This window comes from Filicampus tigris, chromosome 14, assembly GCF_054856515.1.
Source record: "Filicampus tigris isolate MCC_2025a chromosome 14, RoL_Ftig_1.0, whole genome shotgun sequence".
In the NCBI taxonomy this organism is placed as follows: Eukaryota; Metazoa; Chordata; class Actinopteri; order Syngnathiformes; family Syngnathidae; genus Filicampus; species Filicampus tigris.
The window spans coordinates 22,550,426-22,576,139 of NC_141230.1; the positions used below are offsets into that span (position 1 = coordinate 22,550,426).

A 25,714-nucleotide genomic window follows, 5' to 3' on the forward strand; every position below is an offset into this window, starting at 1 on the left:
GGCTGGAGAGCACTGCATCAGTGTGTAACAAACTGGACTGGCTGAACTGTTTTTTTTTCTTAGCAAAACATTACACCGTTTTCCTCAAAAGTACGCAACTTTTACTTCCTGGGGCATTTTGGGGTGCACGTGGTAGTTAATGTTTAAGTGGCAGTAGAGTTGCCCTTTAAAGAGTGCCTGTACCCTAAAAGTTGAGAAGAGCTATTTCCAAGGTGTTTGTGAAGTCCTTTTCCTGGTTTCACATGTCGAAAAAGAACCAAGATACAGTAAGTGGCACGGGGCGGGCGGCTGTGGGGCGGGGTGCTGAGTCTGCATAAATCCCCCTCAAATGAATGCCTCAGTTGCTCATAACTTGTAATTGTTGTGTGAATCGTGAGTTTGCAGACAATAAAGGGCGCCCTCTATTCACTCTGCGCTCGCTTTGGGCCAGGTGGCACGGTGCCATCCATTGAGTAGTTTGGATAGAGGGAGGGGGCCGAGCGGGGTGGGCGGGGGGCCATAGGTCAGCCAGGAGGACATTCGATATTTAAAGGTCCACTGAGAGATTTGCGGGGGCCATTCATCTGCTGAGGCAAAGTACTTCATTCCGAGGAGAGGTGGTCTGGGAAGTCTGCGGTGAATTCTCCTCTTCACTGACCATTTGAGAGACGGAAAGTGCCCGTGAAACCGTCATGTCGAACAGAACCCCGTGGTTCCGTAGCTCTCGTTGACTTTGCCATGTCGATTTATTGCAATTTGTTTCCTGTCCTGAATGTGGAAAGCAGAAAAACAGTGTCGCATGCTTTTTAAACTTTAAAAAAAAATCACCTGCTGTTGGCAGACGTTGCACTTGTGTGTGTGTGTGTGTGTTTGACTCTTTCCTGCCTTGGAACTGAACTAGGGTTCCAGCTATCAAATATTTTTTAGAATTGATTTGATTGAATGAATACCATTTGTCTTTTCTAAGTTTTAGAAAACTTAGAAAGTTTTCCAGTCCTAAAATTGGCGAGTCCAAGCCCCTCCCGGCCTCTGCTAGAATGTCAGCACACGTACAGTACACGTGTTGGATCACGTCAGTTCACATGCCCCGCCTCCCTCCTTGTGAAAAATTACACCACACTAAATTGTCATAACGACTTCACCAAGAATTGCTCGCCTCTTTGAGAATAAGTAACGAGCAGTTGTCTCTGTGCGAATGAATAAAAATCCTAGAAAGATAACCTTTTTCTGCTTTCAACTGTGTTATTTCTGCCAACTTCCAAAACTAAGAAACACTCGTACCCTTAGCCCCTGGCTCCCTTATCATTGTTCCATCTGTGGAATTCTGAAAGCATGATGAGGTCGCTAGTCCATTAATGCCCGAGGGGAGAAATACCTATAGGAGTTTGCCTGGGTGGAGCTCTTCCACTTCGGTGTCTCAAGAAGCGGCAGTGCTTTGAGCAAGTTTACTTTGGACCCGTGACACAACATTTACATAGCAACGCTCAAGGCTGTTACTTTTTAAGCTGAGGCGCTTTGTATTGTCGCTGTTACTGTACGTTTTTAAAATAGCAAGGCCGACGTCCCCCACGTGGGGCCGGCAGGTTTTCCAGCTGGTTCACTAAGTTCAGTTGAAATCAGGTTGCTGCGCTAGCTCTCTAAAGCTCCATCACGTGGATTAGAACATGCCTGTGCTTGGTTTAAGCTCAAACAGAGGAAGAGCATGATTTGATTTTTTTGTGTGTGTGCGCCCAAAAGAGGGGCGACAATGAATGCCGGCACCCTGGACTCTAATCTTCTCTGTCCTAATTGACGGCCCTGATATTGTCTTGCGGATGAAAGGCCTCTTTGTCACTCCGGCTTCTCTTCATCTTCCGTATGGCCGGGGGCCTCCGATATTGCCAGCGGCATCACGTCACCCTCTCACAGTCATTGTTTCAATTCATTAAAGGAGATTAAAGTGTCAACGGAAGGTGAAGCAAGTTGACTGGCATGCTATACGGCTTCAAGGAGCCTCATTATGCACTTTTTTTGTCTCCATTTAAAGCAGTTATCAGTATATTCACAGCCGGGGACGTTTGTGTTGTTCTCACTGTCGATCGACAACCGGTCGACTTCAAATGTCGCCTTGGCAACAGGCCCGCAATCAACGCAGCCATCTGAAATACCGTCCAAGTAGTCATCTGCAGAAGGGCTGCACGATACTGAAAAAACATGCCATATGGACGTTGACTATATCCATATTATCGCGATATTTAACATGTACCTGGAGAAATGCAGAAAAAGAAAGCGCAATGTGTTCTTCGCAAATTGATTGTAATTTCCCTAGATAATGTCCAACACTTGAGTGGCGACGCGCATTTAAGTTTGCATCTTACCGGTCAAATTCAGCTAAACGCATGCGATTCAATAAGAAGATTATTGCATGTTGATATGCGTTATCGCAATATCGATATTTTTTTGGATGTATCGTGCAGTCCTAGTCTGCAGTGACACTACGAGCTCGTGTGCTCGTATTGTCTGCATCGGCTGAATCCTGAGCGGATGCGAATATCCATTCCAAGATTTCCCAGCTCTGCAAAATCTTCAACCTGTGGAGACAGGCAAAATGTCTGCATTCATCAACGGGTGTGTCATACTGTAAATGCACGAGTGAGATGGCGAGTTCAAATGGTGATAACATGGCCTTTTCATCTTCACATCGAAAGCCATATTTGAATGTCGGCGGAGACGCTCTTCCCTTCCAATCAAAGATTTGGCACGTGTTGCAAACAAACAGCGCTTTGAACTACAAGTGCAAGAGAGCGCAGTCAAAGGTCAGAAAAGGGGCTCACCAAGACAAGGCAGGAGATGCAAATGACAGAGACTCTCTTGACTTGGGCAGCATGCTGCTACCCCAGCATGTCGCGCTTTACGCCTCCCGAGTTCAGCGTGGCTCGGCAGCTTGCCACCGCACACATCGAAAGCTGCCAAAACGACGTCGGCGAGTCTCATAAATGTCAACGCTTACTTAAATGCTTCATTTGTGGGCTAAGACTCGCTTATTCGATCCTTTTTCTCGCACAAATGGCCCCAAGGCCTTTTTCCAATGGATCAGTCAATAAATGTTCCCGCATGAGTGGCAGGAGAATCTAAAGAATGCTGATAGCCTGGGAGTTTTGTCAGTGGACATTGTACGTGGCAAAGCGCCGGCCGGGCCTCTCTTTTATTAGATATGAGCACGTCTTGGAATGTGACCAAGATGTGCCTTTTGATTTATGAAGCCAGCAAGCTGCAGCACGTCGAGGGCTCCTCATTATCTTTTGCAACCCGTGACGCGCGGTGGGCTGGAGCCCAAAGGTTAAGTCTTTACTTTCTTGCCTCTTTGAGGATTTTCTTTTTTCTTATCACCTTCAACTGGTGAAGCAAGAAGATGTAACTCTAGAAGAAGATCTAACACGACGCACGCACCATTGCCTTTCTTTCCTTTGGCGGAGACTTTGCTGCATTCAAAGAGACACATTATGATTTTTTTTTAATTTCGCACTTTAAAACGATTAGTGTCCGAATAAAAGGTCACTAACGTTTCCGACCAAAATACAAAAAGGATAAAGAAACACAGCACGTGGTTAAAGTCACTCGGTTTTGGGGAGGGCAGTTCTCTCATGCGGACGCCAAGTAAGGCTTTCGTCACCGTGACGACCTGGAACATTGCGAAGAAGTGAGGGATCCAAAGTGCTGTCATATTTCCCACCCCTATTTAAAAAAAAAAAAAAGACTTTGCTACAAAAAAAATCCAGCAATTTGTGGTGTTCGTTCTCCCGCTCGCACAATATATGTCCACTGCTCCGAGTCCAGACTGCAAATGAGTCGCGCTTATGCAAAGCCACCACTGGCTAATTAAACCAGTCATGGGCAGACAAACTTGACCTCTGGGCAATTAGAATCATGGATATTAAAAAGATGTATTGCGACTTCCCGCACACGCTTGCTCACAGACACGTTTTTGGAAGCAGGCAGGTCAAATATTTATTTGGTTGTTTAATTTTGCACCGATGAGTGGTGAGAGACCAATTGTTTGTACAGCAACAAGTCAGTTTTTCCATACTCTGTCCCCTTTAACCGAAAGGAGGTCGTCAGCACTTACTGAAGCTGTCAAGGAGTCTTCCAGTGATGATGATCGGTGGAAGTTCATTTTTCATTTTTTAATTCATTTTTTTTACTGTGACTGTGCTCGTCTCGTTTTTGTTTTTGTCGTGTGGTTCTTCTTAATCTTTCTATTCAAGCGTCATTTTTGCTGAAAAGTCTTTGACAAATTTAGCTCGGTTTGGACAAGGAAAGAAAAAAAACAATACGACGTTCCTAGATCGGCTTTGCGTATCGGCTGCTGATTTACGACTGGCACCTTTATGCGTGTTATAAAATTGCCACCTCAGCATGCCAAATTGTCATCAGTAAACTTTGTGACCTTTTTACCCCTGTCAGTGAATTGAGAGTTTTTCCCAGCATCGCCGGCTTGTTTGGCTTTTACTTGGCTTACACACACAAAAAAAGACTGGCACTGAAGTTGTTTTGTTCTTCGTGGGGTCAATCGGGGGCGAGATTATACAACGGAAGCATACACATCATGCACAGCACTTCTTAATTGAGATTCGTGTTTGTTTGTGCCTCACGCCAGATTACGCAACCTCCAATATATGGCCGCGCATTGAATATCGTCAGACATTACCCGGAACGTTCCTGGCTGGAACTCTGCTCAACTTGATGGCTAACTACACTCTAAAAACAGTTGGCTTAAAAATAACACAATTTTGGGTCAAAAATGGACCGATCCATAAATTGGGTCAATTTGACCCACCTTTTTGCATTGTTTTGTACAAAACAGCCCAAATGTTGGAGTTGTTTTCTGCAAAACAACACAGAAATTTGGGTCAAATTGACCTAAGTAGTGGATCGGTCCATTTTTGACCCAAAATTGTGTTATTTTTAACCCAACTGTTTTTTGAGTGTATTTCACTCTGACATTGCCGCGGACGATTTTACTTGTCAACTGGAATCTTTCTACCACCGACGAATATTTCCATCTCGGTCAGGGGTGCCCAGGTCCGCTCCTCCAGAGCCCCTATCCAACCTTTTAACCTTTTACATGTTTCCCTCCTCCAACACACCTGATTAAAATGATCGGCTCATCAGCAAGCTGTCAAGAAGCCTGATAATGATTCCGCGATGATATTTGGCGCTGTGTTGAAAGATCAGTCAAAGTGCTGTAAAACGCCAGAGACTATGGGAAGCTCTACTTTGATGGCAGTGAGGAGAGAACCGCTATGAACATCCAAGCCTAATTGTTGCCCCCGATGTTGGATTGACCCGAATCAGGCCCTCCTGACGAGCAGTCGAGTGCAGTGTCGGTCTTGAGGCGGTTATCCTTCTTCCGTCATTGTACGGGCTTGGACTTGTTCCCGGCATGAGAAAAAATAATAAATGTCTTCAGCATGCTCAAGTGCCTTTGCGCTGTCGCTGCGTCTTCGAAAGACTCGCCCGCTTCAAGTTTCATGCAAGCTCATATAGTTTACCGTGCTCGTAATGTAAGTTTTCTTGCGCTAATTGCAGTAAATGATGGTAAAGGCAAATATGTGTTTTTCAGAATGCGTAAATTGAAGTTGATGTAGGGCCGTAAAGCGAGAAGCGTCTTGGTTATCTGAAGTTGTAGACTTCAATGGAAAGTGCTCTATTGTAATATGATGGATTGAGCTTTCACCCTCCACGCCGCGGCGGCATGCTTAGCCCGAGGGCGGGGCAAGTCTCTGACTTCCCCGCCCTCTGGAATCCAAGTTTTGGCCCAGAGGCGCCTGTCTGCACCTTGTGAAAGACAACCCAAAAAATCCTAAAGAATTACCCATTTAAAAATGGGTGTGTGCAGGGTGGCCACATGAGCTTACGTTATTGAAATTTCTCAGTCGGCTGTAAAGTCAACGTGCAGCAAAATGCTCCTTGATGAACTGAGTGATGTGTCAAGATGGGTCAAGAGCTTTGCCATCAAAACACACAATTGTTCCGTGGTTTGAGGTGTGTGGTAGTTGCTTTTCCTCCGATGTGTGTACCGTGGGTTACCTTTCTTATCCGGCGCATTCCGGATGTGCATTCCAGCCCTCAGTCCTTGCAGCTGAGCAGCACCGCCAGCTTTCTGCACTGTTACCTAATCAGATCTGGACCCCAAAAAATTGATTGATATTAAAGATGGATTAAGATGTGTTTTTTTCCCCTTGCAAGGGGAAGAAGAAGCAGGCTACTCGGTGCTCTATGTCTGCTATCGTCACTTGATGGAATAACCTTGAAATGCTTATTTTCAAACCAAGAAAATAATCTGATCTGGACAAAAAGTTCTCCTGAACATTACAGGTGCTTTAAAGGGGAAGTCAACCTAATTCTGATGAATATTGCGTTTGTGGAATAAGAGTCAATCCACCCGTTTTTAGCCATCTCAGAGGGCGGCCATTTTGTCACTTCTGTTGCTGAAAATGGCATCACAGTTGCTCAGGGCTCAGAAAACAACCAATCATGGCTCAGCTGCAGAAAACAGGTGAGCTGTGATGGCTCGTTACCTGACCAACTGTGAAGTCATTTTCAATTGAGAAAAGTGACAAAATGGCCGCCCCCCCCCGAGATTGTAAAAAGTGGGTGGATTAACTCATATTCCACAAACGCAATATTCATCAGAATGCCTTGTCTCAACTAGTGGGCCTGCATAGAACATATTCTGTAAAAAAAAACGTTTGGGTTGACTTCCCCCTTTGATGATCGGATTGGATTGGAAATACGAGAAAACAAAACATGTCAGTAACGTTGTTCATTTGTGCCTGGGTCTTACTTCTCCGTGTCAGTAACTTCTGCCTTCATCCCTGCTCCCCGTCACTAATCTAAATGGCCCTAAACTCAGTGGCTGAACTTGAAATGAGGGGGGAGGTCACTCACAGACACACACACACACACACACACAGAGGCAGTGACGTCGCCTTGGTGATTAGTCACAGCTTGTGGAGAATGCTACCTTGCAGACAATAGCTGTATATTCCCTCTTAGCTAGCGGTCAAATGAAGCACAGATAAACGGAGATCTTCTTTGTTTTGCCGTCCTGTCAAAGTGCCACAGAGTGACTGTCCCCCCCCCCCAAGTGACATATATCGGACGGAGGCACCATTGCTGCGAGAGCATCTCGATGTCATGGCCACTGCTGTGAATGCTCAGTTGGCTGAACGAGCTCCGTTGCATGCGCACTCAAGCCTCTAAGTAGTCTTATGTTTGATGTGAAGGGATGAAAGGATGCAACCGGCCTCGTCTTGTCATTCATCTGCAAGGTTGCCGCGTGTATGTTTAAGTGTCCCTCCACACCCCTCAAACCTCGCATTTTCTCCTCGGACAAGCTCATAAATGCTAACTTGCACGGGGCCGAAAGACAAATAATGAGTGCGGGTAACGAGAGCAGGTATTCAGATGTCCGGACGTGGACGCCCCACCCACACTTGAAAGGCTGGCACTGTGCCGACATGACACAAACCCCCTGTTGTTTTTCATCCTGTTGTAAGGATTGTTTCGGTTTGGCCCGGTTTGAACGTTTGAGTGACTGTATCAGAGTGTATCTTTGTTATAACAATTTTGGCTTGCCGGCATAATGAGACTATCCAAATTTCAAAACCAGGCCTGGCTACTGAAAAAAAAAAAAAAAAAGTTGATGGGATCCCTTGTCCTCATTTTTCAGACGGTGTTTTCCTTGCAGTAAAAGTCAGCATGCAGTAAGAGAAGATGCAGGAAATCCAGCAATGTCTGTTGGAAATATTATGGCCTCGTGGTGGCCACTTGCTTGGAGATGACAGATGCTATCACAATCTTGTTCTCCTCCCACACTTTCAGCTGCTTTTGGAGTGCGTCATAAAAGTTGACACATGTGAAGACTATCACACCCCCATCAAAAAACGCCTTTTTCCTTTGTTCAAAACCCCCAGGAATCATTTGATTTGTTTCGTTTTTTCCCCTCCTCTCCTTTGTGTTAAGTAGTCGACTCAAAATGTCCCTGGCAACATTTTACTTGGACAACATTCTGATAGCTACCCAAATTATTCAGATTTAACTGTAGTGGTACCCTTATGTTAAATGGAGGAAAAAAACATAAAGATCACTGCAATAACTTGAAACTGACACCTGAAAAGGAATCACACAAGGTGCAAAATGCAAATTGTGCAATCGCAAACTGGTAATGGAAACCGAAGTTTCGAAAAACCTCTCAAATATTGTAAAGAAAAAAATGACACTCTCTTGAGGTGGTTTTTGAAACATAACGATATGGAAACATATCGTAAAAGTGTAAAGGAAAACACATTTTTCGCATTTCCATTTGTCATGAAAACATGAGCGTGGAAAGTCACATGACTAGCATACCTCATATCTTTGGATTCGTGGCGGCTGCACAACATGACAGGCCACACATAGAAGAGAATCGTGACAACACCTTGGAGGTTTTGCAAACAACTCTGGGTGTCCGTCTTCCCTAAACGAACCTCTCGCGAGAACACTGAGATTTTACGAAAATTAGGGGATCTCGCGAGACGCCAACAACTCGAAATAATACTTCATCGATATTGTAGAGATATCAATTTTAATTCGCGAAAAACTGTAATGGAAACCAGCATAGTGAGATACGACCTGCCAGTGTTATAAACCTTGACCTTGATTCTGTTATGGGGCGTCTTTGCTTTATCTGGCAGGGGGAGTCTTGGATCTGAGAAAGGTATGAAAAAAATCTCAAGAGTATCAAGGGATTTTGCGTTGCCAATGATGCGATGCAACTTGGTCAAACCCTAACCCACAGCTGAGGCGCCCCAACATTATAAAGACTATTGAGTGTGCATGTTCCGTTGCTGCATTCCAAAAACATTATTGTGAGATCAATTGAAGAGATTCAATTGTAGATGATTGTGAGTGGCCAGTAAGAGTGTACCTCGCTTCTATCGTCCAAAGTCAGCAAGGATAGGCTCCCGCTTCCCCGTGCGCGCTTGGGCTTCTAGAATATGGAAGTTATTTCAGGAGCCATTGTGTTTTTCTGTCGTTTGTTTTGACGGGTGGCAGCAATTTAGCTTATGTGCCCTGTGTTTGTTCTCGTCCTCTTTTGGTGTTAAACGGCAAAAGGCATGCGTCAACGAGATGATGGCATCCGCGCTTTTTTTACAACGGCTTCTGCCGAGAAGGTTCCTTTGGACACGCAAATGCACATCATTTCCTCTCAGTAATCAATGTTCTTCCTTCACAACTTGCTATACTCAAATTTCCTTTGAAGTTTCCTTTTTGGAAACCCTGTTCTATTTGTTCCGTTCACCTCGGGGCTCTGAATTGAACATCTTGCCCTCACATGTTTTCTGGAGTAGAAAGAGATGTCGCGGAAATGTTAAGTAATGTCTGCGGCTAAACCTCAAAACAAGGCTTGCGTGAGTGATTGCGTTGTTGCTTGATTTTTGTTGCAAAATCAGCTTTTTATGAGTCAATTGTGCTTCATACGCATAACTTTCAAGGGGCAGCGTATCATGCCATTCCTTTTAGATGAAAACAAGACTTCAGATAGGAAGGAAAAGTGGAAATATATGCAAATCCCCTTAGCATCAAGGACCATTCTCCAGCGTTAGTGCACCAAAGGCACCATCTGGATTTCCCCTCCATCTGTTTGCAAGTTGAGAGAAATTTCCTATTTATCTCCGCTGTTGCTGATTCATGCTATTAAATTGGAGAGCAACATGTTAGTCATCTTGGCATGCATCAGAGAACGGAAATAAACTCTGTCTGAGAGTTTGGGACATCAATTTTGCCTGCAACGAAACCATAAAAGCTTTGTACGGATCTTTCTCGGGTCTCTGGGCATTTCAATTCGGAGCTATAAAAATAAATTGCTCCATAGGCGTTAAGTCCAGTCGTGACAAAGGGATGCTGGTTTGTACTGGAGCCAAATTCCCAGCCTGTCTGCTCTGACTGTTTCAGTACACGGGCTTAAAACATTGTGGGGGGGAAAAAGGTCCACGACCCTCCATGTGTGTGACAGGAAATTCTCAATCATGTGGGTAGTGAGCACAATTACACCCTTTCTCGAAGAAATCTTACAACAGTTAAACACAAAATAAGTCAACCCCACATAAGAGAAGCCTCCCTCAATCTTTTGATGTTTTATCGTGTTAATTGCGCCTCAAGTTGCAAGCCGAGACTGCAAAGTTGTCTTTGTATTCATACAAGGATCTGGCCTTTATACATGAAAGGGGCATTTTTATAAACATAGTTTCCAATGTGCCCGAAAAGAGTCTGGCATGAACTATATTTCTCACGCTGCTTCTCCCCCGGGAGTGTCTAATCGGGAATCTAGGGTTTAAAAATAAATACGTTCATGACTTTGGAGGTCAAATACAGTAAATGCGATGACGTGGAACAAGTTCAAGGGATTACTGAAAGAGAACATTTCGAGAAATATCACCATTGGGATCATTTACAGAATAACCACTCTCCCATTGCATGTTTCCCTGATCATGATTTGGCAATTAAACATTTTTAGCGGACGGATCAGGACACTGAACGGCTTATCTCACTGGCGGGTGACGTCTCGCGGAGACCAATTCACCCAGAAGTCTCGGCGAATAGAATTAGTCTCCTCAACGTCTGCCCAAACACAACACTAGCCGAAAGGATTGGACGTATAAGTAACCTGCCGCAAGTCACCGGGTTCCCAACCAAATAGTCTGAAAAAGAACACAGATGAAGGTGTTTAGAGACATTTTAAATCTCTGGTTTCTTTCTTTATTGCATGCAATCTTTCTGACTTCCATCGGGCCCAGCAGGTCATTCAGTTGTTAGTTGTGGCAGGAAAAGCATTTTGTTTGGTTAATTCCCTTTGACATATTTACGGGGTGATAAAACACGGTGCCTGGCAGTAGGCCCTCAAACGAGAGCCAGCGTCGTCTTTCATGTCCGTCGAAGGAAAAGGTATCGACTTGTCCGTCAGGTGCTCTTGGGAAACCGTAGCTGCCTTGCATAGTTACTACTCGAGTACGCTCACCTTAACTCAATGACGTTGAGTCCGTCACACTGAGCCAGGATCTTGGCAGGAACGAGACACTGAAATACACCCAGTCTTTTCACCTTGTTTATCTGCTTCATCCATCCATCCATTATCTGTACCGCTTCTCCTCACAAGGGTCGCGGGGCGTGCTGGAGCCTATCCCAGCTGTCTTTGGGCAGTAGGCGGGGGACACCCTGAACTGGTTGCCAGCCAATCGCAGGGCACACAGAGACAAACATCCGCACTCACAATCACACCTAGGGGCAATTTAGAGTATCCAATCAACTTACCATGCATGTTTTTTTTTGGAATGTGGGAGGAAACCGGAGTGCCCGGAGAAAACCCACGCAGGCACGGGGAGAACATGCAAACTCCACACAGGGAGGCCGGAGCCGGGATCGAACCCACAACCTCTGAACTGTGAGGCGGACGTGCTAACCAGTCGACCACCGTGCCGCCTATCTGCTTCATTCCAAGCACATTTACTTGCATTATGTCAAAGGCAAGAATGTCCTGTCAGTCAATCCAGAGTTTTCCCATCTGGTCTTTGGTGTCCAACTGGTGACCCAGCGGTCAAAAGGCACCTTTCTTTGACCTGCGGCCACCTGGCTTCAGTAACTGCTCGGTTCTTAAAAAGCATTAGAATGAAATGAAAACCTGCGACTGGCTAGCGACCGGTATGGGGTCTACGCCCCGGCCCGAATGAGGATAGTAAACACAGAAACTAAATGGATGGATGGAGAAAACCTTGAATTGCCAAACTAAGTGACTACCTGGATATTCTCTTCAGTCTTTCCTGCTGACATGGTGCAAACTCGCACGGGTCGATTCCAAGCCAGTGATCCCGTAACCCTTGCTCTTATTAGACTGTGTCTGGATTCCAGGTGTGGGAGAGTCCCGCTCCGTGGGATGGAAAAGCAGGTAAATGATTTGTCAAAACGCCATAACCCTTTGCTCTAGAGTTCAAACACTCCGATGTCAGACTGATTTGAAAAGAATTTTGTGCATGCACGATAAAACCCAAGATATTGAAGGAACATATTAACCCATTTCGGGAAAAAATAAGCATGGGAATTTGTGGTCGGACATGAAATGTGCTCAAAGAACACGGAATGTCGGTGCTGCAAAACTGACACTGAACTGAAATGCTGTACAATGAAGTGTAAATTGTGACTTTGAAAAACCTGAGTAGCCAAAGCAGCTAAAGTGGAGCAATAAAGATTTTATAAATAAATTACATTTTTACATCATACCTTGGAGTCATCCTTGTAACGTGAATAAATGAAATGCTTCCATACAGCAAGATTTCAACCTAAATGGAGAATCCAAAAGGCAGATTGATTTAAGAGTTTATACCTCGCACTGTATTCCAATGTCATTTCTAATGAGAATTGAAGGGAAGAATTGCTAACATACTCGAGTGTTACTACAGGATAGCAACATCACGAGCGAAAGCGAGCCGATGTTGTGCTTTTGTGCGGTGTGTGTAGCGGGGTGCAACGTGCATGATAATGACGGCTCGGTCAGATATATAACTCTCCTTTCTGTGAAAGCGAAGTGGAAGATGCTGACAAGTCAAATGAAGCCAAGTGTCTTGAACCTGCGTGTTCCCCAGGCGCCAGTAGGAGGAGACTCCTCTCCACTTGTTAGTCTCCGTCATCCGTTTGCATCGACAGTACCGCAAAAGGCTTTTGTCGTCAAGAGGCCGGTTGGGGCTTGCGCCCTCCATTGGATTGATTGAGAAAATATCTATTTTTGAAATTTATGACTCTTTTAAAATTTCAGCCTCCATTTTGTTCCCTTTTTTGTATTATTATTTCAGAATTTGACACCCCAGCACACACACTCACCTCCATGAAAGAAACAAGAAAAAGGGGGGGAATTTCCAATATCAGCAAATCAGAAAATCAGCAACCGTGCATACGCTCGTTCACATGCAGATTTGGTTTTAACTTTTTTGCTCAATAGTTTTAAAATATTTTGGGGTGATATTTTGGGGGTTGCGGCGATCCCTCCCTTATTAACCGCCGTTTTTTGTGGATAGTGCATAGTTTATTCGTATTTTTGGGGGGGAATCCTTGTGGGGGCTATGTTATTATTATGTTTTCCCCAATGCATTTCAGTTAGCATCAATTATACACAGATTTTTTGCTATTTGTGGGCTGGCACGGCCCCTATACATATATCTATATCTATCTATCTATCTATCTATCTATCTATCTATCTATCTATCTATCTATCTATCTATCTATCTACACACATTCATATATATATATATATATATATATATATATATATATATATATATATATATATATATATATATATATATTTTTTTTTTTACAGGCTATATACTATGTAATTTCAGTGATACCGTATGTTAGATATTAAGGACCTTCAAGGACTTAATCTGTCAAATGGTGTCGGTTTTCTTTGAGCTGTGACATCTTCATGCAGGCGCAAGCATGACAGCCTGCCCATAGACGGGACCACCATATTGAGAGTACATACAGTGTCATCTATTTATCTCGAAGGCGATCACACAACGGAAGACATCCATGCCTCTACGTACGCACGATGTCGTTTTGTATCTGATCACGATTTCGACAAAGTGCTTTATCTGGCATGAGCTGCCGCTTGGCGTTGACAGGCCTTTTTTGGACATCCTGTTTGATTTTCACCAGGTGTGTTTTTGTTTGGAGACACCACCTGTATAAATTTGTCTTTGACGTGCAGCCAACAGCAAAGATGTGAGATTGCACCAGGTAGCGTAGCGTATGCTGTTGCTGCAATAGCAATTTGTCACATTACTACCACACATGAAGCAGTCTTTTTACATGGCAAACGGCTTTATTTCTACTGTCGTTATATAGTTAGGTTTGCAGCTCACTATCCTTGAATTCACTGATTTGCGCTATTTGCTATTTGTTTATTAGTTGTGCCTGTAAGCTACTGTGTATATTTTTGCATTTTTTGGGGGATGAGTTTGGCATGATATGAAAGTGTTTGGGGATTTTAGTTTGTGGTATATGTACAGTATAATATACTATATTAGGCAATAATGACATTTTGGGGGGGATGGTGTCAACTGTTGTAGCATAGCAGTGGTTCACTGTACTGATCACTTTTGGCAAGATCAAGCTTGCATTTATGATGGCGTACTGTATTTGAGGAGGCATCATTGTGGACAGCAGGGGGAGCTATTTCCCCACAACACTGCAAGCATTAACTTGCCTTTGTGCTACAACTGTCACATATAGACTAGAAGCCCCGGTTTTTACTGAGCCAAAGCACCCATTTTACCTACATAAGAAGCTGCACCACCAAACTAAAATGTAACATAATTATGTATACTGTACTGAAATCAGGATGACTTCGTCTCAATTTATTGACTTACTGGGTGTGAAATATGGACCTGTTTAGTTGAACAAAGTTGTATTGCATGAATGCTATCAGGTTGCCTGACATCTTGCAGAAGAACATTTCATTGTTCTGCCTGTCACTATACATCACTGACTAAGACACATCATTTGTAGTAATAATGAGGTCATTTTCAGAACAATGAAGTCAAATGCGATTATCGTCCGTACAAGAATCACTGCTCAGAGTGTGCAACGTTTGGCTGAAGGGCCACGTTGGATTTTGGGCCATGTCAAGGTTATGTGGCCCTTCGGCCATTGATTTTCTGTCGAGCACACTTTTCACTAAGGCTGGGCGATTATGTGATTGTGATCAATTTCAGGGGTGCTGAGATAGTAAGTTGGCCCGGATGCTTCAAAACTGACGGTTGAAAACAAAAGCAGAAAATCGTGATCATATTTGAGATGGGACGATATGAAAAATAATATTGCGATCATTCTTTTTTCACAGATATGGCCCAGCGCTAGTTTGTACGTGCTGTTGTAAATGGCAGTGCTCCACACAGGTTGGTCCCTGCGGGCCTCTATGTGGGAAAGTGGAATATTTCTTTATTTTCCTGCATGGCTAGAAAACAGCTGTTAACACTGCGAGGGCTCAGACTAATACCACGCTTGTCCGTCATTTCTCTCAAAGCCAGCAGGCGATGCTTGGCCAAACATTCTCTTGTCATGTTACAAACTTCAGTCAGTCAAATTTTGTCTTCAGATGCCATTGACAGACTCAGTCGGAAACAATTGGTTTTTTTAAATATTGACATGGCGTTCAAAAATGTTATTCTGTCAGTTCATGCATGTGGCAATGTGACAGGTGCCCGCCACCTTCGTGGAACTTTTTTTTTTTTTAAATGGAAGGAACACTTCAAACGCCTCGAAAATCCTCCACAACAAATACATTGACGAAAAAACAATTGGTGACTCAAGTACCTGACCTATATTTCACAAAAAAATCAATTTGCGCTATATAAGTCGAGTTTTGAGGGCTAGTGACGCCATTGAAATGTCAATTTGACTCATTGAATCAGATACAACCTCTGAATTTTTAATGTGTACCAATAAGGTGGGTATTTTTAACTTAACTTGGAGTCAATAAAAGGACTTCCCTCAAGTGGCAGACAAAATGAGATAGCCGAGGAGAAAAAAAATAACGTGTTGCTGTTTAACTCAAATCTGTACAATTCAAAACAGCTCTGGCGTGTCTTGATAATGTTGGTGACAAGGTTCGAGAATGATTCACATGACTTATTTTTAGCATTTGGCTTGACCTACGTTTGCTGATGGTGGCAGATCTTCAGCTGGTAGGCCTATTAGGTAAATAAGCCGAGCTGTGACGTTGGACTGTATTTGGGCAAAATTTTCAGAACTAGGCGGATGAGTTACTTCATTTCACACTTGCTAGTTGGCCAGACACTCCATGGAGCCACCCGTATTCGAGCAATTAAAGAGGACATATTTCGCATTGTGTCCCACAATGCTGCAAACGCCCGTCATGAATACATGATCCCTTGAGGCAGCGCGCACCCCTTCCTCTTTGCTGTACTCTGCGTGCTGTTCGGGCACCACAGGCCGCATATTCGCCCGTTGTTCTGGAATGTGTCTTATTTACACTGACAGCCAAGCTGTTGCTGCTTGTCTGAGCAGGACTGCGGGGCAACCCCGCGGCGCTCTGTCTCTTTCCAACAGGATGCTTGATTATTCAGTGAAAAAGCCCCAAAGGCTCCGTTTAGTGGTTTCCAAGGGCAATGCCCCAGGAAAGCGGCTAATGAGAAAAGGGCTAATGAGTAATGTGTCATTCCTCTGCAAGAAGTTGTTAAGGATTCGTTTTCATTCACCAATTAGTTGAAACTACTCTTGTCCTTCTTGTGAAATAGTACGTTTTGAGCACTTCTGTTTTGTCCGCTTCTTTGGAAGAGCAGTAATGCTCTCGGGTGACTCGAGTCATGCGTTCTTAGCAACCTATCTTTCCCTAAATTATTATTTTGGCATCAAAAGCTCTTTCTCTCTCTGTCGTGCTTTTCTTGTTTTATACTTATAAGTTAAATATAGTTAGATGTATTACATTGTAAATAACACAAATAAACTAGCTGGAATTATAGTATATATTCATATGTGCTGTTTCTGTCACACAGACTTGCACCCATTCAGGCACACCTTATTGCACCCTAATAATAAAAAAAAAATCTTTATTCGAGGCCAAGAGTGAACTGACTCAAATCAAAGTTTTCAACAAGGGAATTTGGATCCATGTTGTTATTAAAATACACGGTACCAAAACAGTAAGTGTGCTCTTTCATATGAGCCATGGTGGTGATTGCGTTGCCTTTTCCAAAGATTGAAGCGTGCAACTAATCCTCTCAATATTTCTCAGTCAGATGAAAAGGATTTTTTACGAACCGACACGTGAATCTTTTCCAGCTGAGCCTTTATTTGTGCACCCATGACGTATTTACAAAAGTCTACAATTTTGGACCGAGTTCTGCGTCTGGCGTCCAGGCAGGCGAGCGACGCTTTGTGTTGCAACTTGCGAGCATATGGTGCAAAAAGCCGGCGTGTGTGTTTGTGTTGACTCTGCGCCTCAGCTGTGACACGCTGCGTGATTGCAGTTTGACTTTTGTTTGTGTGCGTGTATCTGGGCCATATGTCCGCACGCCCGAGTGTCTGCGCGCCTACGTCCTTTCAAAGCGAGTGCCTCGGCGCTCGTAAAAGACGGTGACTTGCAGGAAGAGGTCGATGACCCTCGCTTGCTGAGATAACACCGGTGACGTTGCAGGAGGTTGGGGGGGGGGTGGGGGCTCGGGGGCTTGCCCTAAAGCCTTGCGGATGAAGTGCCCCAGAGATTTGACACCATTGTTTTTGTGTTTTCAATCTTCGTAACCTCTGTCTGGGTTCATACGTCTGTCTCTGTTTGGACAGCAGTTACTCTTGCTGAGCGAAGGACACCAGTTGAACTGTCTACAATGCAATGCCTTCAAGCGGCGGGGGATTCATGGTCGGGGAGATCAGGGGTCAGATTCATTTTAGTCCAGGCGCTACATCCACTCCAATTTGATCTCAAGTGGGGCGGACCGGTTTACTCATTGCCAAAGCGACAAAACTTGACAATTCCAAAATGTCCCCTTTTTTTAGGTGCAATTGATTAATTGACATTGGGAAAATATTCACATTTCATCACTGTCCTGTGAAAAAGACGCATGTCCAATTTAGTCATTTTTAAAAATGCACACTTTAATGCGATGTCTGAAAAACGGAAACCTCATTCACGTAAACCTTTTAAAAATAAATAAAAAATGGACATAAGTGTTTTTCACAGGACATTGACTATTTGTTGATTATTGTCTCATTGCAAATCTCTTTGCACAACATTGACCGGTACTGTATATCTCTTTTAGGAAACAAAATGAGTTCATATTTAAAAATGACTTTGAATTGGAATACATTTCCATCTGTAAATCTGTGACTCTTCACAAAAACCAAAGTGGGAACAATTCGCAAAGAGGTTGCAGTTGTCCCCCTGCCTTGTAAGTGTATACATGAAAATACATACTGTACAAGTTGTGGCAGTACCTGAAATAGAAACATAAAAAGGTTCCATTAAACAACTTCTCTTGAACTGAAGCTGACATTTACCATCTTAAAATATTTAGTCGTCAAATTCTGAGTTGCAGCCAATTTCAGAATGTCAATGAAATAGTCATTTAAGTGGTCGTCAGCGCGACCTCCAGTGGAGAAAATTAGCAGCAACAGTTATTTAAAAAAAAAAGTATACTTTTGTTTTTGTTTAAATTGAAAAATTATGTTTTGTTACCCTCACAGGCCAGATTGGAGCCCCGGAGCGGTCCTGTGACCATTTAAGCAATTCCAGATAATATGTCCCCTCAATGAAAGATTTACTACATTTGAGCTTTGACCTCTGCGTATGAAATGTAATCGCCAAATGGAATCAAATGTCAGATGAGCTGGTGTCCTTGACCTCTGCTGGATTATACTGACGAGCTTCTGTTGTTTGTTGTAATTAGCCAGTCATTCATTTCTATTGATGGCCTGAGCCGACAGACTCATTCCAGGTCTTAAATTTCGTTCTATTGTCTGGGCATGGTGAGGACTGACACGCGGGGGGAGGCTTGGAATTTCACTTTATCCTTTGCTCAAGCATCTCGAGAGCTCTCAGCTCTTAGAACTTGGCCGACGTTTCATGTTCACAACATGTTGGTGGAAACATGTTCAAAGTGGCTCATATGATTGAGACATTTTGGATTCCTCTTTTTGTCTGTTGACGTTAGCTGGCCCCTTGAAAGAGCAGGTGTCCCCGTCGGGAATACGGTCCGCGCTCAGCGGGCTTTCAACATTTGAACTCAATCGAAAGAAGGTCCATGGGAAAGAAGTCAATCTTGAGCCCAACTCTCACTGAGGCATGACAACCCCCCCCCCCACCACGCTCCCCGGGTTCAGTCTTTTCAAGGCATGTGGGGGGGGTTTGCTGTCTCAAACTGTGATGGAGGACAGTAAAACATTGTCTCTCCCTCGCTTTGACTGAGGGAACGTTTCAAGTGTTTTGACTGCAATTACCTCTTTCAATCCCAAATGCCACTCTCCAAAACAGGAAATCTTCAACTCGTGTTGTTGTAATTGCTACTTTGTACTCAGTGGAACACTTAAAAGGGAAGTTGGACAGAGGGCTTCTTTCATGACAATCTTAAGGTGTTTTTCAGAAAACAAAAGTATACAAAACGATCTCCCTCGTATATATTTTTCTGCACATCTTTTTTTTTTTTTTTTTAAGGAAACCAAAGTCTTGAGTGGAATTGCCTCATGAAAATGTTTTCACTTTAATGCTATGCAAACGTGTATAGTATTCATGCGAAGCAAAGGAATTCATGGAGTTTCTGGAGTTTTCTGCTAATCATTACCAACCAGGCAGTATGCTGTATTTATTACCTAAAGGTTTATTAACCAGCTCCCTCCTATACTTTGTTTCTTTAGGTTAACACACTGACAAACGATGATGCAGGTCATTGAGTCTGGCCACGGGAAATGTTGTGCTGAGTAGTGCCTGTTTTGTTTCACTTGTTCCCACTTGGGGGTCATCTTCTGGCTGGAAAAAAACATTTTTTTCCATTTCATTAATTTTCAAAATCAATGTTAAAAGAAATAAATGTCTTTAATGCAAAATAATGTACACACCTGTGTGACTTTGTTAGTGTTATACATATCCAGATGTCCTTTAAGTTGCTAAGTCAGGATTTAATGTGTCCAAAGCAACAATTTTGACAGTTTTGACGTAGATACACCTTTTTAGTTTGGCTTTCAACAACTTTTAAATAATTTATCTTTTCTTTTGATTGAAGATAATTCTATGTTTTGCTTTGAATGTTTTAAAGCACTTTGAGTTGCATTTTTATGTATGAAAAGTGCTATATAAATAAAATGTGATTGATTGATTGATTGATTGATAATGGCTTGGTTATCCCGAAATGTGGCACGTCATCCGTTTTATACTGTTAACACAATTTGGGGAAAGAATGCAGCAGACATTTGATTTTTTTCTTTAACTGAAGATCAAGCAACTGATTCCTTGCAGACATTTGGGCCATCACGAGTGCCCTAATCATTTTTGCTCAGTAGAATGTTGTCTTATGATTCCTTTCAAGTATCCAAATAAAAATTGCCTGACCATGTGATTAAAAACTAAGTTCAGTTTTTTTGCCTGGCAAGGATGGAGTTTCTTCAATGTTTTCAAGAGTGCAAAACAGGACACAAACATGTTTTAATGTCAGCATTAAAGTCCAGATGCTTGATCATTACAGCGGGTCCAATTCCTGCGGTGCATTGCAACCCACATTGGTACAGAAGTCGAAACGCGTCAAAGTAAAGTAAAAATTTATTGCCATGAACATTTTTCAGGACTGGTGTAATCTGAGTTTCCCTTGTATGTGGTCATTCATGTCAACGTTTGTGTCTGAAAGCTCACAATTCCAGCCTGTATTTAAAGTGACGGAAATGTTTGCCGAAAGGGGCTTAAGCTGGTTGGAAGTGATGTTGAGGGTCTCTGTCAACTCATCCCAATGGCTGCATGAGAAACCAGTCTGGACAAGAACACGAGGCCTGGGTTCCTATCTGACATCAGAGCACTTCAGACTTGAATGGCTTGACTTGACTCTTTTGTATGTACACCGACAACAGCGGGAAAACAAGAAAACTGAAGTCATTGGTGAGTCCTTCTCCTTAGTTGCAGTTTAGTCTTAGCTTTCAAGAGAGTGAGTCAAGGGGAACAGATACCCCTGTTGCTTTAAGAACTGAAAGCATCACTATTGCATATAATCCAGAGGTATAGGTCAGCAGAAGAGCTCACTTTTCATTGCTTTGACAAAAGGAAGGAGGAGTTGTGAGAGGAAATATGGTGTGGGCAGCCAATGAGGAGCACAACTCCTCCTGCTCTCTCCCCCCTTGACTATTTTGAATGGGGTGCTCTCTTCACTGGTCTTCTCTGCAGAGTAGTGTGTGAAGAGACACTGCTGGGCGTGTGTGGTTTGTGTGTGTGGAGGGTAGCGGCTGCCAGGACATGTCACAGTTGACTCAGGGAGTCTGATGATCAAACAGGTGGATGTGCCCAAGATGAGGACCCATTGTGAAATTTTGTTTTTGTTGACCCTGTGTGTGGTCTACTCTGATGCTTGGTTTTGGTCCTGGACTGGGACCACCACTCCAGCTCCATTAGCGGATCACGAGGGGTCTGGAAGTCCCACAGGTAGTGGGGAAATACCAACCGAGAGTATTCCAAGTACTGCGACAGAGGTCATTGGGGACAGTCGTGGTCTGCAAAGTGCTGAGAGGACTTGGCAGGAGGCTACCGAAACTCTTCAACTGCTTACAGTTGCACCTACAGTGGAGCTTGAGCATACAACAGCCAAAGGCATAACAGAGATTTCACCAAGCACAAGTAAACCTGGTAATGAAACATCTTCACCAAAAGGTACGAGTCCGGGGGGATCTAATCATGAAGGTTTGACAGGAAATGTTTCAGACGTTGGGTCTACATTTGGACATTCTAATTATGGTCTTTTGTCTGAATCAGAAATTGCCAAAATAGAGGAAATTAGTGAGGGACCTGTATTGGAAAACCCAGGATCTTATGTGGGGAAGCCCCAAAAGTCATTCATTCCCAGGTACCTTCACGGGTTTGACAGTAGGGACGGTGTACTTACTGAAGTTAATGATTTGAAATTTCAAAAAAGCGCTAGTACTCTGAGAAATAGTAGAAGAACTGAAGAAAGCCATAATCTTGCTGGGCATACCTTTAGTTTGAGTGCAAATCAGTCTGACACTTTGACAGATCCATCTCAAGAATCGGCTACCCTTGCGTATTTACCAGACAGAATTGTTGACACCAATTCTTCACGAAGTATGTGGGTACCTGAGGACAAGAGACAAGTGGAAGTTCCGCCGTCACATGAAGGTGACTCTGGATTTGACACTGACACTGTCATAAAAAATCATCAGATGGCATTTTCTACATTAGAAACTCCCACCATGTATCATGCACAACCAGATAGAGATGACACAAAATCAGACGGAACACTTTTAGCCCTTACCACCCAGGACCGGCTCAATAATCTGGCATTACCTACTAGCCAGGCTCTCACACTTAGCAATACCTTAAGACAAACACCGGAAAGTCCGTTAAAACGCAGTCAAACATTTGTAGCTACCCATGCAGCTGCAGATAGTTGGACGCCAGAAAAAGATGACAAAACATTTGCAAAACCTCAGATTATTAGTAAAAGCCCACATTGCTTATTGGTGGACCCTGCTCTTCCATTTTGCTCTTTTATGGCTGGCGAAATGTTTGTTGTTCCTAATCATCTCAACCAGACCAGCTTGGACCAAATCCAAGTACTCCTAAATGACTGGACTTGGTTGTTGAGGTCAAATTGCCACCGTGGTTTGGAGAAGTTCTTCTGTCTTCTGTTGCTACCCAAGTGTGGCGCTCCAATGACGGTGTTGCCTTGCCGAAGCTTTTGTGAAGGTTTAAGGGACAGTTGCTGGACGCTCCTGGACAAGGGACGCCTCCCTGTGGAGTGCCACCAACTTCCAGAAGAGGAGGATGATGGGTATCATTGCTTGTCGGTTTTTAATTGCAAAGGTAACGACTGGTTTCAATGAATACCAATGTTGGCATTCATTTAAGCCAAGTTTCAAAATCCCTACCTCCCCAGTTTGTCTGAACCCCAATATCTACACGCTTCCCAGAATATACCCCCCATCCCCCATGGGTATCACAGTGCAGTGGAATATTACTGCAAAGACAACAAAGCATGCATTGCTGTTAATGGATTGTTATTCTATAAAAGCATGTGTCTTGCGACTTGCAATCTTTTGCATGTATTTGTTCCCTTGTCCTTTTAAATCATGTAACTTAATCATCATACACACACATAGAAGGTAAAGTATACAAATGCATGGCTAGGTAGCTTGATGTAAAGTAGTGACAAAAGGTTTTAATGCATGATGTACAGTAAGCATTTGGTTGGTCGTCATTTTTGTTGTACAGGTTCTGAGTGGAGATGAGGTGTCTTTGGCTGTTTGAAACGGATCCTGCTTTGTTAACATTTGAAATATTGGCCCATGAGCTGTCTGGGTTAATCTGTGGCAACATTTTGTAATCACTCTCTTCTTGATGGCATGGGAATGTTCACAGTGAAATTCAATTTTGGGGTTGGATTGATTGATGGTACTAATCTTATGTTTTGCAATCCGCTTGAGTAGAATCTGTGATGAAGACGTGCCTCTAAATTACTGTGACCGAACGCGTGGCCCCGCCCTCCTCCTTCACTTCATATCAGTGAGTGTTCAAGCAGGTCTTTTTACAGCGCCAGTATCTTTCTGACAGCTTGTTGTGTTGGCAGACTGAGTTGTCAGTTGGTTATTCATATAAGATGCCCCGCAGACTTTATGTGCGCTCAACTTTCGCAAAAAATGCTGTTGTCAGAAAGGTCTGTTAAAGTCAGCGAAGACGAAGGTAACCCATGCGTTCTTGGAAAGATGGAAACAACCCAATTCAAGTTTGTATTTTTATAGCAGACAGTACCACACTATCAACAGCTGTTTAGATGTGAGGAGTACATTGTCTGCTTGGGGGCCTTAATAAGCACCTACCACGACATCATTTAATTATAGCCTGGCATGCAAGAATGTGACCAGATAGGCTTACCTTTATTGGGTGAACAACTATATCAAACATGGACATATTTTCAACAAAGTAAGTCTGCGGATGTGGGAGAGTTATGAGCACAAAAATATTCAGCCATCTGTCTATATGTACGTTGTAAGGAAGCTGTGAATGTGATCTGTTTACTCTGGGGGGGTCGTAAGACAGGATGTTTAAGTAACATGAGACTTTTACATGATTTTATATGGTTACGAGTCTGCTTGAAAGATGGTTAGTCACTCATATCTTGGTCTCAAGATACACCTTCATGTTTCTTAAGTGGAAAACCGTATCTTGCTATTAAACTCAGTCACCCATTGTCATTCTTAACTGGTGGTATCCATTCATATATATGTATTTAGTAGCCAGGACGGTCTGGACAATCTTCCACCAATTGGAAATCCCCGGGGTTCAGTTGAACAAAGATCGCGATTGTATCGCATGATGGAAATGTTCATAGCCTGTTCCCTATTTATGTTTGCCTTGGACTGCCTCTCAGAGGGGTGCTACTTATGGGCACAATGCAGTCCAAATTTTTGTTACCAGAAACGCATCTGACCCCAGGGCTCGTGTTGCAGTCACATGAGAACAGAGGATGCAAAGTGGTCAAGGATTCCCCACTCAAAAGATATGCTGTATATCCTGTTATGGTAGTCGTACTAAGGTGAGGGGCTGCTTTGTCCTTCTTTAGTTACAGGTACAAAACGTGGTTACTTGAACTATATTATATTTGTCTCTAGACTTGGGAGGGAAGAATTTTCCTAAATGCAATGTTTGGTCTCTTGGAAATCTTATCAGTAAACTTATTTTGTGCCCGTAGCATTGAGAACGGCAAATAACATTGCTTATGAGTGTTGTCTTTATTTCACATATAAATCAACTGGTCAATTAACAACCACCACATGTTTCATTTTGTCACCATTATTTGGCAGCAGTGAATCACCAACTTTGTGAGACGGATCTTTTTGTATGGCACATGAAAGGATCATTGCCCTTGTCAGCAGGTCTCCGCGATATTTTAAAATGTGACAACGCAAAGTCTGTAAAACTGTGACTTTGCGGATGATTAAAGGTTTTCCCATGGATTACACCTAATTCCAAAGATGAACTTATGCACTCTCACGCTGCATACATCTTTTCTTCACCGGAAATTCACAATGGTGGAGCCCCATCTTGGAATGTTGTCATAATAGGAAACGGCTTTATCGACAAGACAAACGGGCACCATAAACATGGCGCTAGTCCATTCAGTGACTGTCTGCTTGACCTCTGGAGAATGCACAAATGCAGTTAAAATGCTAATGGCTTTGTTTGTGTGTATAGGCTTGGCCATACTGGGGCCTAGTGTGGTACAAAAACATGCCGAAGAAACGGGAAAACGTGCTGTGAGATGTGACGGCATTCACCAAGTCACGTCATTTTCCGGGAAAATGTCAGTTGAAGGTCAAATGGGCAACCTTTGGGCTGTTGGATTTTCAAGGTTCCACTGTGATTATGGCAATATCTTCCGTTGCTCTTTACAATGTTGGGACAAAATGCTTGCTTCTTTCAAGAGTCGACATTTCTCCATGGTTGCCTGTTCTTTTCAACGTGGGAATAGGAATAGTGCTGTACTTGTACAAATCATTTGAGATTGTAAAAATGTAACGAAAGCCCAATTGCATTAAAAACCTCAATGCTTCGTGTTAACATTTGGCTGAATATTACAATAAGCTAAGTGTGGTTAGTCAATTTTAGCATTTGGCAACAAATGCATGATTCTGCTAATAAGGCAAATTATCATTGGCAGCACATGGCTTACTTCTTGCAACATGGCTAATAACAGCGTAGATCTGTTCTGTGTAAACAAATTCAAAAACAAATTCAGATTGTTTTGTCTCAACACGTTTATAAGCCCATTAGCCAATAACGATAGTAAACTTTTCTTATGGTTGGTGGGACTTGAACACACTAACAGGTCATACACATTCACACTTACCACTCTCATGTTATTTTTTTTTTTAATTCTTTTGCATGCCCTGATTGATAATTTTACTGTACTGTGAGTATATTTCCAACAAGCCTACGAGC

General features: G+C 43.1%; 1 protein-coding gene across 3 annotated transcripts in view; it reads left to right on the forward strand.

Moving 5' to 3' along the window:
- The window catches only part of col18a1a (collagen type XVIII alpha 1 chain a), a 56,299-nt gene that overhangs the window by 7,506 nt on the left and 23,079 nt on the right, over positions 1-25,714 (forward strand). The window contains exon 1 of one of the 3 annotated variants that reach the window (XM_086051988.1): positions 20,975-21,409. The exons of the other annotated variants lie outside the window; for them this stretch is intronic. Within the exon in view, the coding sequence (XP_085908114.1) occupies positions 21,025-21,409 (385 nt within the window). The 5' untranslated portion in view covers positions 20,975-21,024. Of the gene's footprint in view, positions 1-20,974; positions 21,410-25,714 lie in introns of those variants that run through there. 3 annotated transcript variants of the gene reach the window in all.